At 39.9% G+C, this 11539-nt stretch overlaps 2 protein-coding genes and 1 pseudogene across 3 annotated transcripts; 1 reads left to right on the plus strand and 2 right to left on the minus strand.

Annotated features, from left to right (window-relative positions):
* Nucleotides 1-4: 4 nt before the first annotated feature.
* Nucleotides 5-3548, minus strand: LOC124864772 (annotated as a pseudogene).
* A 1564-nt stretch (nt 3549-5112) lies between these two features.
* Nucleotides 5113-8264, minus strand: LOC124864713 (protein VAC14 homolog). Its single transcript, XM_047359590.1, has one exon. It carries the CDS (start codon nt 8117-8119, stop codon nt 5747-5749), a length of 2373 nt encoding a protein of 790 aa, XP_047215546.1. The 5' UTR covers nt 8120-8264; the 3' UTR covers nt 5113-5746.
* A 62-nt stretch (nt 8265-8326) lies between these two features.
* LOC124864715 (zinc finger protein 160-like) lies at nt 8327-11362 on the plus strand. 2 transcript variants are annotated; one of them, XM_047359591.1, is made up of 4 exons: nt 8327-8755; nt 8853-8971; nt 10322-10427; nt 10529-11362. In XM_047359591.1, exons 1-4 carry the CDS (start codon nt 8476-8478, stop codon nt 11350-11352), a joined length of 1329 nt encoding a protein of 442 aa, XP_047215547.1. In that variant the 5' UTR covers nt 8327-8475; the 3' UTR covers nt 11353-11362. The 2 variants fall into 2 exon arrangements, with proteins under 2 accessions (XP_047215547.1, XP_047215548.1); XM_047359592.1 differs by having other exon boundaries at nt 8327-8713.
* Nucleotides 11363-11539: the final 177 nt, after the last annotated feature.

Here is an 11539-nt window from a genome sequence, read left to right on the forward strand (position 1 = left end):
TTCAAGATGAGTTATTGCTCCGTTGACCAAGTTATTCTTTCTGGTAGGATTTTCACTGGATGCTCTTTACAGGCAGTACAAAAATAAGGAAAGGCTCTGGATGTGATGATATTTGTGAAGGTGTAGAGGGGTGTTCTCTCTCTGGGGTCATAAAATGTCACCCTTCCTCTGTCCATGTCCAAAACCATTCTTATCACATGTGGCTTCTTAGACATGTTGAGTGGCTCCCAGGTGCTGTACATGCTTTGTGCTCTCCATTCCGATATTTTATAGTCCAGAATCCCTCTGCTGGTGTCAGCACATGTTTACCCTTTCTGTTGATCGACTCGCTGGCTATTCCTAAAACCCAGTAGGTGTTGTCGTTCACCTCCACATCCCAGCTGTGACGCCCAGAAGCGTAGCCTTCAGCAGCAAGCATCTCTGCACTAATATCAAAGCGCTCCGGGTTGTCTGGCAGCTTGAAGATCTGGGTAGAGTTCTGCACAACTGGGAGATCTTCAGAGAGGATGAAACAGCTTGCTGCTGTGTTGGGATCCAGAATCACTGGAGCTTGAATGAGAAAGTAAGAGTTACTAATGTAATGAATGAACCCTAGCATCCTGAAGTATTGCATATTAAACTTACAATATTTAACAATTGTTTTCATTTTCTCCCACACTTTGTATTTCAGAGAGCCCAAGTGCTTGGCCACATCAATTAGAGCTCCAGACATCATGTGTGGACCAGGAGAAGTTTTCCACATTCTGAAAATAGACTGCAGACATTAATTTGGGAATTATTTCTGTACAGTTATCTTTAAAACAAGTTTAACTAAGCACATTTAAAAAAAAACATACCTTCTGATTGTCTCTTTGTAATTCTGAAAATAAAATTGGATACATTCAGCTTTTGACGTGCATAAGAATTCACATTCAAATCTGCATGAAATCAGGTCATAAATGTCTAACCTTTAGAAATGAGATATCTTGACTTTTCATTTCTTGTTCCGCTATTCTGATAATGTTAGAAAGAGATGCCATTTCATTGCTCATCTCCTCAATCTTTTGATCAATCATTAGATTCTTCTGATCCTGCTCAGCCTTTAAATCCAGAAGTCTAGCAGCCTCCTGCTCTTTGAGGAAACTGTGAAGAGCTTCAAATTCCTCTTTGATCTGTGCTTCAGTGTGTTTAGCTTGGTTCTGGAAAGGGACATGTTCAGTGGGTTATCATTGTCTCCATACAATAGCTTCCAACATCTTCCAACACTGAAAACTGACCATACCTTTACATGTTCAGCCATTTCCTCACATGCTATTGTTGCGTTCTTGTACAGCTGTAGCTTCTCTTTCAAGGGCAGAAGTGCACTCTTCAGCTCCTCCTGAAATGTCAGTGGCAGGGCATCAACTCTTCTACATGGTCAGTCTGACAGGTGGCCAAGCTGTCAGGACAGTGCTTTCAGCTGCCACATACTTTTCCATAGCAGCATTCCATCTAAATGGAAAGCTTAACAATACAGTAGCATCAAAGGGGAAGATCTATTGAGCTGGTAACATCAGCAAAACTAGGGTCATGTATAGACTAAAGATATTTTACAGCACAACAAAAAATGATTTAGTGTTAGGTTTTTAGTAGCCTTCAGGGAAGGTAGGCAAGGACAGGATTTGAATGAATGCAGTGTCACTTAAACTTGTGGTAGTCAAGTTTCAGATCTTTCTGGGCCTGAATAGCAACATGAAACCAAATATATCATTCTATTATTAGAAAGTTTATGTACTTTGTTGGAAAACTATCAAAATGCGACATATTTCCCAGTGATGGTAGACTTCACAAAATAAAAAAACTTTAAATACTGTTTTCTTTGCTAAAGTCCACCTTGATGGCATTTAATATTCAAACAATGCAGCAAACATTTTGTCAGAATCTATTTCTGCTGTCATCACTGGCATCAAAAGAAGGGAAAACTAGCAGGTTAATAGGTTATATTTAAACATAGCACAGAAGTACATCATGTGAAGTATATGCTGCTGTCTACTTGTGAATAAATGCTTTGACCAGCCCTGTGACAATACTGCCTACCTTACAGTCATGGGCACCTTCTGCAATGGGATAGAGTCTGTGCCCCTTGTGTGCAGCTGCTTTGCCACAAAGACCACAAATGGGTTCCAAATCCTCCAAACAGAAGAGTGTGAGGTATTCTCCATGCTCTTTACAAGATTTTAGGTCATTCCTGCTTCTGTCATCTTTGAAGGATTCACAGGTCTTCTCTAGCACAGTGTTTATCACAATTTGATCCATTGAAGAATGACGCCAGCACAGAGGGCAGCAGTGGAAATCTTTGTGGTCTTGTGTGTCCCAGCTGTCTTGTAGACAGGCCTTACAGAATCTGTGCCTGCAGGTTAAGACCACTGGTTGTCTCAGAATATGTCCACAAATTGGGCAGGAAAGGTCATCTTCAGAATGAGCATGTCTGGTGGCCATTCTTTCTCCCAGGGCTTTGATGGTAAGGCAGGCTCTAATGCCCCTCCCACATCAAGCTACAACGTTAACCTCATGAATAACTGTTAATGCTTCAGATCTCAAATACATGTCCAGTGTAATGCCACACGAAGTAATGCCAGGGATCATTGCCCTTTCACCAATAAACACCTCTCTAAAATAAAAAATAAAAAACTGTCTTTACATTTAAAAGATTGAATCTACAGATCAGTGCAAATGATATAAAGTGGTGCATAACAGAAAAAAGCAAGATGTTGCTGGAATATTTGCTCACACTGGTTCTTGAATTACAGTTATGTTATGATGACCCTTTGCTATTTGATAGGGTTGTTAAATGAACCAGTGAGTGTAATGAAAGAAGAAAAACTATCAAATCAAGAGCAAGGTAGAGGATATAAATAGAAAAGAGACACGGTATCTGGATTTTATCCCTAACAGGTTTGATTTGAGCTATTTTATTTAATTGTTGATGGGGTGTTGATCTAAACTATCACACGTTTAAATGAGAAAAACATAAAAGTCAAGTGACAGACAGCAGCAGTCATCCTAAATATTAATTTGTTAATCTCGAAAGCATTTAAAGGTAACCTGACCTTGTTTGCTTTGCAACCCTGTATTTGGTTGGTCAAGTTAGCTTACTGGAATGCTGCACAAAAATAGGTTGTGCCGATGGCGCAAACACCCAGGGAACACACTCCTGCCATAGGAAAACACTGTTAAAGTCAGTGTTGTTTTAACCCATGTGTGTGTTTCTCCAAATGCCCAAACAAAATCCAAAAGATTCAGTCTGAAATGTTCAAAGTGGGACAATTTGAAATAAAAAATGTGTTCAAAAAACCCGATTATTGATTCATAGACTTAAAAAAAAGTTATTTTATTCTTATCTTAGATGAAATGTCTCTGAAGAAAATAACAAACATGAAGACTGTCTTAAACACATTTTGCCTGTTTTTTCTATGTGTAAATGGAGTGACTGATTAATTGCAATAACAAATTTAATTTTAAAGTACTGCTTAAAAGAAAAAAAATGAACATAATCTGTTTGGTTTGCAAAAGGACTGCTATTTGTGTTCCACTTACCTTATGGTCCCTGAAGGCCTCCTTTATGGGATACACTCTATGGTTCATATGCTGGCCTGATCTGCTGCAAACACAGCATACTGGCTCCAAATCAGCCACACAGAATAGAATCATTCTCTCGCCATGTGTTTTACATGATTTATGTGGCAGTCCAAGACTATCTTTAAAGCAGAGGGGACACTCTTTGGCACCAAGCTGTGTCCAGAACTGTACCAAACAAAAATTACAAAAACTACTACCGCAGCCAATACAGCTCAGAACCACAGGAGTCAGGAAGGTTTCTCTGCACACCGCGCAGCAAGACACATCCATAACCTGACAAGCAATGTCAGCCTCCATCTGTGACAGTTGGTGCAGTCATGGGTATCTAAGAAGGCAGGAAGACCTATTTTCTTCTTAGCATGTAGTTTAGTGTTCAACTTAGTCTTGCTGCAGAGAAGAGGGGGAGGGAGAGAGTCAAGCACTCTGGTTTCACCATAAATCACCAAGCACATGTAAGGAAATATTTCAGCAGCAATTCCAGTTAGGCAAAGTTGGAAAAAGACATAAAGTGAAAAAACATAGATAAACAAGGAAGAAAAAAATATGTTCAGGCTCTATAATACCATCTACACTTGATTTTTAAGAATATTAATCTTGAAATGTACAATTTTGATGTTTTAAGTTTAAAACTATTTTTAGGACTACACAGTCAATTTAAGGCTTACTTCAGTTCATCCTGGCAGGGAACTGGATGTGTCAATCAATAAGCCGATGATCAAAATCTGCCAATTTTTTCCTTGATCGGCTTTAACTGACGATCAGGTCCAAAACTAAAAAATATGATTTCTTTCCATATGGAATGCTAAAAACTGAAAAGTCCAACCTTTTTTTCTGTTAGTAAACACACCAACATACAGCATGTTCTTTTACAAAATTTTATTTTATGTCTAGTAAATCAAAGTCAGTTTAGGGACATACTTTGTTGCATGAATGAGGATATTTTAAACACTGTTTTATTCAAAGTTGCTATCTCTATTAGCAAATCTGCAGCACATTTGTTCTTGTGTAGTGTTTAACTGTATGTTTTACACTTAATGTTAGATCTGAATAGTTTTATAACATTGTAAAGACCAGGTAATGTATGTATTAAATATTAAAATTGAAGAAAAGACAGATTGTTTAAACATAACTGTAAAATGTATATACTGGTGTTCAATAATGCGTTCTAAAAGTTACAAAAAAGGCAGGTGCAATTTTCCATGCTGCAGATGTAGACAATGTCTGCTATAGTGCTAGGCTGTCATTTTTATTCAAATATGTATGGCTATGTATATAATAAAAGTGCAAATTTTAAAAGGCACTAAAGCTTTAGTTAAAAAAAAAACATTTTTAGCTTTATGTATAATTATCTTATGACAATAGGGTGGTAGAATGGAAGGTGAATAACATGAATTCCACTAAGTTACAAATTATTTGACAATGGGGAACTTGCAGCCTTGTTTACTTTTCATAAACACTTTCATCTGGTTACTCTAATCATCAGAGTAGTGCAAAAGATAACCACAAGAAAAAAAGTTTAATTACATGGACTTTATTTATTTTCGCATAGAATGACTGCAGTGAAACATCACAACGAATAAAGGATCTTTACATACAAAAAAAGTCAATATATAAGCAAGAAATAAAAGTTGAAGTTCTGCTATGTAAAAACTTGTAGTAACATGGATTTACTCGGAGTATGTCAGAGTTCACGGTCATCAACAGATTTCAATCTCAACTGATCGGAGTCAACCCGTGAGATTCCTTTTCTGGCAGACATGATTAAGGCAACCTTGAACACATGCTTAATGATAGTGCTGCAGAATAGGACATATTAAGAAAACACGACTAGCACAGAACTTTAATGACAAGCTATTTAACTATTCGTTATACGGTCTTTCTAATAAAAGTTATTTGGAAGTAGGTTTAGTTTGTCTTTTTACATGGTGAGATTTATACTTTTCATTTTTTTTTTTTTATGTTACACATCATAAAGACAAGGAATGCCAAAATACACACAGCGGATTTGACAGTGCAGTATCCAGTGTTTCTCCAACAAATAATTATATATACCTAACACTTTTTGGCTTTAATAATTATTTTCTTCAGTATTTTATTTCTGTATTACTACACATCATACTCTGTTTTCAATAATCATAACTTATTCATTTCACATCAACTTCCTGTCGTGGTGATCCGATGCACGTGCAGAGCGCTGGTGTCGGACCTCCAGGTGTTTACTCTGCACTTTGTCAAAATGCTGCAGCAGCTCGTTGTAATCCACCTGAATGTGAGAGGAGCGCTTGCAGACTGCTTGCTTTTTAGAGTCCATATACTTGGATTCATCCACAGTTCTCATAAGCTCTGGGTTGGGAACACACTTCAACCGATGGGAGAGCAGCTGGAATGCCTGACTCTGAGGCAGCAGCATCAGCAGTCCATACAATGCCTTAATCAGGTATGGGTTGTTCTCCACATCTAGGAGCTGCAGGCGCAGATAGGTAAAAATTGGGCTTTCAATGAGCTGCACCAGCTTGTCAACCTCCATCAAGAAGTCTACTGTCACTTCCAGATTTCCGAACTTCTGGATGAGATCGTACGCATGCTTGTAGTTCTGTGTGAGGAAACAAAGTGACACGGTGGCCACAGGGTTGTGGCACCAGGAACGATACAGGCAGCAAAACAAAGCACAGCTTTCCTGGGTGTGCAGGTCTTTTAGCTGGTTGCGTAACTGGAAAAGCTCAGCAGAGGTGAGCAGAATGGTGTTGAGGGTCTGAACCATGGTGGAGGCAAATTTAAGGTCCTCCTCTTTTAGCAAGATGTCAGCCATAGAGTGGAAGATGTTCTCTGCATGAAGCAATAGACAAAGCTGTCTGATGATGAAAGCTCCTCTGTTCTCCAGAAGCTTCCTCTCCATACTGAAACGCTTCAGCAAATTGATCATGAACTTGTAAAAATATGAGTTCATACTCGGAGTGGAGGGGGAGGAATCCATTGTTTTGGGGCCTGTGCTGGACTGCTGTCCGGGTTTGGGACCCTCTTGCACCTTGAGCACCAGTTTGTTCTCAATGATGTCACAGGAGGAGGCCTGGTCTGTTTGGCCAGCAGGAGATGATGCTATCTCAGCCAAAACTTCAAGATCTTTTAGGATGACTTCATCAGACTCATCAGAGAGTGTTTTAAGCAGAATAGGGAAAAGGCTGTCTGTGTGGCGAAACATTTTGCGTGGTGTCTTAATGTATAGGTGATAAAGCCATTTGAGGACAGCTATGCGGGTCATCATGCCAGTGGAGGAGTCATGGAGGTGGCGGTCCAACACCTGAACAATGCCATCGAGGTCCAGAGTTACCTGAGGCCTATCAGAACTTGCTGGCGTAAAGAAACTGATATTGCTCAAACCGACAGATTCTTGGGATGCATTCAGCATATCGTTGCTGTCTCCTTCCATTTTGGGCTGGCCTTCTCCTGCAGAAGGTGATCCCGTGCTTCCGCTTCTTCCTTCCTTAATATCTTCATCATCTTCAAGAGTTACCAGTTTCATCAGACTGTGATTACAGGCACTGGCTGCTTCTTTGGTATTTTTCTTCCTGTCATCATAGGAAAGGCATGGGAGCACTGCAGTGAGAATCCCCGAGGAATAAGGGAGCACCACCCTTCCCGCGAGCTGGATGAACTCCCTCATCCAGGTCATCGCTGTCAGCTGGATCAGGTCATTCGTGAGTTTGGTTTCATCAGCAACTTGGCAGTGAATAACAAGAATGTTGGCCATCTCAGCAAATTTCACACTCGAAGGGGTCTTCTTAATCTCCTTTAGAAACTCTCCAAGCACCACCTCACAGGTCCTGCGGATCTCCTTGCTGTTATCACCCAGGATCTGAAAGAGACCATCTAGGATCTCAGGGAGATAGTCTAACAGGTGGATATCTGGCACAGACTCCAGGACATGGATCCAAGAAATGATAAATTGCCTGGCATACTGATTATTCGAATAGATTCTCTCCCTCAACAGGGGGACAAATGCCACCAGGTCAAAGGTGTTGCTCTCTGTTACTATGTCTTTCAGCAGCCGGTCCAGGAGTTCAGATCCACTCTTCACATTAGGGTCAGGATCTGCTGCAAGCTTGCTGAGACCATCAAAAAGTAGATTGAAGTGAGGCAGCACTGCTCCCCTGGCCACCTTCACTATGTTATACAGGGCCTCACAGGCATAGTAGCGCAAGCGGCTGTCTGAGTCATTGAAACATGTGAGTACGGGCTCAATGAGCTCCTTCAGATACAGTCCTGAGTCCTTCCCCAGGGCGATGGAGCAAGCTGCCAGTCCGATCAGACCCCCTTTGCGACTGTGCGGGTGTTGAGAGAGAGCAAACTCCGATGCCAGAATCTGGATCACATGTCTGATTTGAGTGGAGTTGTTCTGGGCCACAAACTCTCGCACCAGCTTCTCTATTTCCAGAGCCGCGACTTTCCTTTTCTCGTAGAGTTTATCATTCAGAGCCCTCACAATGTTGGGCGTCAGCGGTGAAAAGTCCTTCTCCGTGTTCATGTTGGCGGATGAAACTGACCCGAATCACGTCTGCTGAAGAAAGCGCTGACGGACGAGAAAGCGGTTCGCATTTAGATCAGCAGGGGAAAAAAAAACCTACCGTTTGAGGTTTCATTCGATAACAAGGAAGCGCCTTAATGTAACTCAGCTGACCAGTTACATCCGCCGGAAACTACGTCACGTATGCAACTTTTATTTGGGTTCCGCTTTTTGAGCAACGTTACCTCAAATTAGCTCCACTGGCTACATGCGAGGCAGATATATATATATATATATATTTTATTTTTTATTTTACACATTTTTCCAGTTCAAACGTGAATCACAAGTCCGTTATATCACCGGAAAATCTTGGTACCATGGCGAGGCGCCTCTCTATTCACTCCCAACTCTCCTCCATCATAGAGACCATGGCCAAGTCTACATTTAGCCAGGTCTGCAAGCTGGTGGACCAGGACACAGCCGAGCTGCGATCGGAGCTGTCCCGGCTTCTGTTTGCCAATTCAGCCCTGGCAGAGAAAGTGAACAGTCTGGAGTGTGAACTGACATATGTGAGAGGAGACACCCCCAAGAAAAGTAGAAGTTATTGCAGCGTAGGTGTGCAAACTGTCTCCTGCAGAGACGAGGAACATCGTGATGGTAGCTGTCACAAACAAAACATTAGCTCAGTGTGAGCAGAGGTGATCAGCCTTGATTTACTCTACTTGTCTTTGCTGCTTTTATTTTATTTTCTTAGAGACCTGCCCTCCCACTATAGAGGGGATATTTGGAAAAGACTGGTGTATAAATCTGTGGAAGGACAGAGACCCAAGCAAACTCCAGAGATGCATATACTCACCAGGGTCTCCTGATAAGGTGAGAATAAGTTACAAAAAGACATTATGCATGTTATAATAAAGACAGTAGTGCTTACAAATAAATATATATTACAGCAGCTAATGATAACATTTTAAATAAGCAGTGTATATAAACAGTTTTCCATGATCATTGACTATTGCTGCAGTAGCACAGATGAGAACCCCATGTCATGTATGTAAATTATACAAATAAGTCTATAATATGTCTATAAGCTTTTTATACCAACAGTTTTTAAATTGTAGTGTCCGAAACAGCCATTTAAAGTTACAAAGAACATATTTTACATATTTATTTGTATTTAAATGAAGTAGAATTACCTCATTTATACACATATTCAGTTAAAGCAGTGCATTCTTTCACAGAAAAACTTGGTCTCCTTGTAGAGATTTTTGCCAGATTTTCTTAAGAGTTGTACGTCAAAACCAGCATTGGTTTTCCACTGATAAAGAAATAAAAAACAACCTTCAAGGTATATAGAAATTGTGTCCGCAGGTTAAAAATTCAGAAAGCTACATCATTTTAAAAGCTGAAATCCATGTGTAATTTATGTCTCTCAGTTTACATTGAAACCCTCTGAAAGTTGAGGCTAAAAAAAGACTTAATTTCAAGATTTTTTAAAAGATATATCATAAAATATTCAACAAAGTGTCCTAGATGAATGTTGTACCATTTTAGAGGTTAGAATAAATGTTGGTTGTTGACTTGTAATAGTCCCTCTATTCAGCCAATGGGTAACATTTTTTACTGCACATTATTTGAACCAAATAAAGAGCGAAAGGATACATTCTGCCTGAAAACAAAAAGACAAAATTCTGCTTACGTTAGTCTTTAATACAAACATAGTGAACCAGTACGAGTAAAATTCCAATGTTTGATGGAAACTGGACCTTGCATGGACTTAATAAACATATCAAATCAGCTTTTTATATATCGTTACTGACAAGAAAATATCTCACAGACCACTTGGTTGATTTAAAAATTCTTCTCATCTTCTAGTGACAGGTTTCTTGTGGTGGGCGGGTTAGCATTGTTCTGTAAACTAGGTTGAAATGTTTTATATTATTACAGTATTGATAAAATTGTCACTTTATGTAAGTACAATTTTAGGGAACTGATCAGTTTGTGCTTCATTAACATGTTTTATATATATATATATATGCATTTGCATTATTTTCTGTATTTTACAAGGTTATTGTCTTTATTTTGTATTGACTGATGATCAAATAAACAATCAAAATTAAATAAGCGCAACTTTTCCAGTAGAATTCACAGCTGGTATAGCACAGACATTATAAAAAAAAATGCTGCATTAAACTTTAGATTAAACCAAAATTTTGTCTTTAACAGCCTACTGCAACCCTGTTGGAGCAAGTCACAGTTGACGAGATCAAAGAAGAGGAGTTGATGTCAAACGCTGCCATTAACTCCGATGAGAAAACAATATGCAATGAAGGTAAGAAAGATGTGAGGAATTGGAAGGGAATAAAAAACGAGGCAGATTAAGCAGTTTTTTCCTACCTTCGGAAAGTTTGACTCCCTGCCTTTGTATATCAGGACATAAAGAAAGCATGGCTGAGGAATCAGATGAGCAGTCAGCGGATTACTCGGTCGATGTCAGTACTTGCAGCTTCCCACTTGATCAGGATGGACACCAGGGTGTGTCTTCAGGAGGTACAGAAGAAACAACTCTGCAGTTGATGCGTATCAATAATACAACAGAAGACATCTTTAGCACCCATATCTTTCCAATTGAAGTGGAGGACAATGAGGAGGATGATGATGTTCAGTTTGTCCAAGCAAGCCTAATCGAGGCAGCGTCGAGCCCTGCGGTTGGGCCCAGTCATGACGAACAGCAGACATTACCAACAAATATCAATGAGAACTGCCCCAATCTGGGTAAAGATGGCCTTAATACCTTGAATGTGGTCAGTTTAGAAACCACCAGAGCTCCAGAAAACAACACATTTACATATCAAATATGCAACAGGACGTTCTTTCACAAAGGCACGCTGACACACCACATGAAGTCACACAAGACAAACTTCTGCAGCATCTGTAAGCAACATTTCCCTCAAAGGAAGAAGTTAAACTCCCACAGCTGTGTGCCTCCTGTTGCTCATCAGAGAATGAGCAAGTCGTGCGAGTTATGCGGCAAGACCTTTGCCAACCAATCAGCTCTAAGGATTCACTATGTTGTCCATACAGGTGAGAAACCCTACAGGTGCAGCTTTTGCGGCAAAAGGTTCACCCAAAAAGGCAACTTAAAATGTCATCTACGCATCCATACCGGTGAGAGACCTTTCCTGTGTGAAATGTGGGAAGACCTTCACACAGAAAGTGAACCTCAATCATCATTTATTGGCACACTTAAATCGTGAGGTGGTTGGAGGAGGGTCGTTAACTCAGAAACAATCTAAAAACTCACCAGCAGAAATCTCTCCATGAATGGACATAATGTCTGTTTATTAGCTTCATTCGTGGTATGCATCATATCACACTTTTTACTCCAGTTTAAATGCCATTAACGTCTCGATTGCAACGTCTCTTTGTCCATCTATAGTATTG

The sequence above is a fragment of the Girardinichthys multiradiatus genome, chromosome Y (genome assembly GCF_021462225.1).
Source record: "Girardinichthys multiradiatus isolate DD_20200921_A chromosome Y, DD_fGirMul_XY1, whole genome shotgun sequence".
Taxonomy (NCBI): Eukaryota; Metazoa; Chordata; class Actinopteri; order Cyprinodontiformes; family Goodeidae; genus Girardinichthys; species Girardinichthys multiradiatus.

Bases quoted from the DNA above. Each gene is read 5' to 3' on its own strand.
- LOC124864713 (XM_047359590.1), bottom strand. From the start codon at position 8,119: ATGAACACGGAGAAGGACTTTTCACCGCTGACGCCCAACATTGTGAGG.
- LOC124864715 (XM_047359591.1), top strand. From the start codon at position 8,476: ATGGCGAGGCGCCTCTCTATTCACTCCCAACTCTCCTCCATCATAGAG. The intron at 8,972-10,321 runs GTGAGAATAAGT...TGTCTTTAACAG, and splicing joins CACCAGGGTCTCCTGATAAG to CCTACTGCAACCCTGTTGGA. The intron at 10,428-10,528 runs GTAAGAAAGATG...TTTGTATATCAG, and splicing joins GAAAACAATATGCAATGAAG to GACATAAAGAAAGCATGGCT.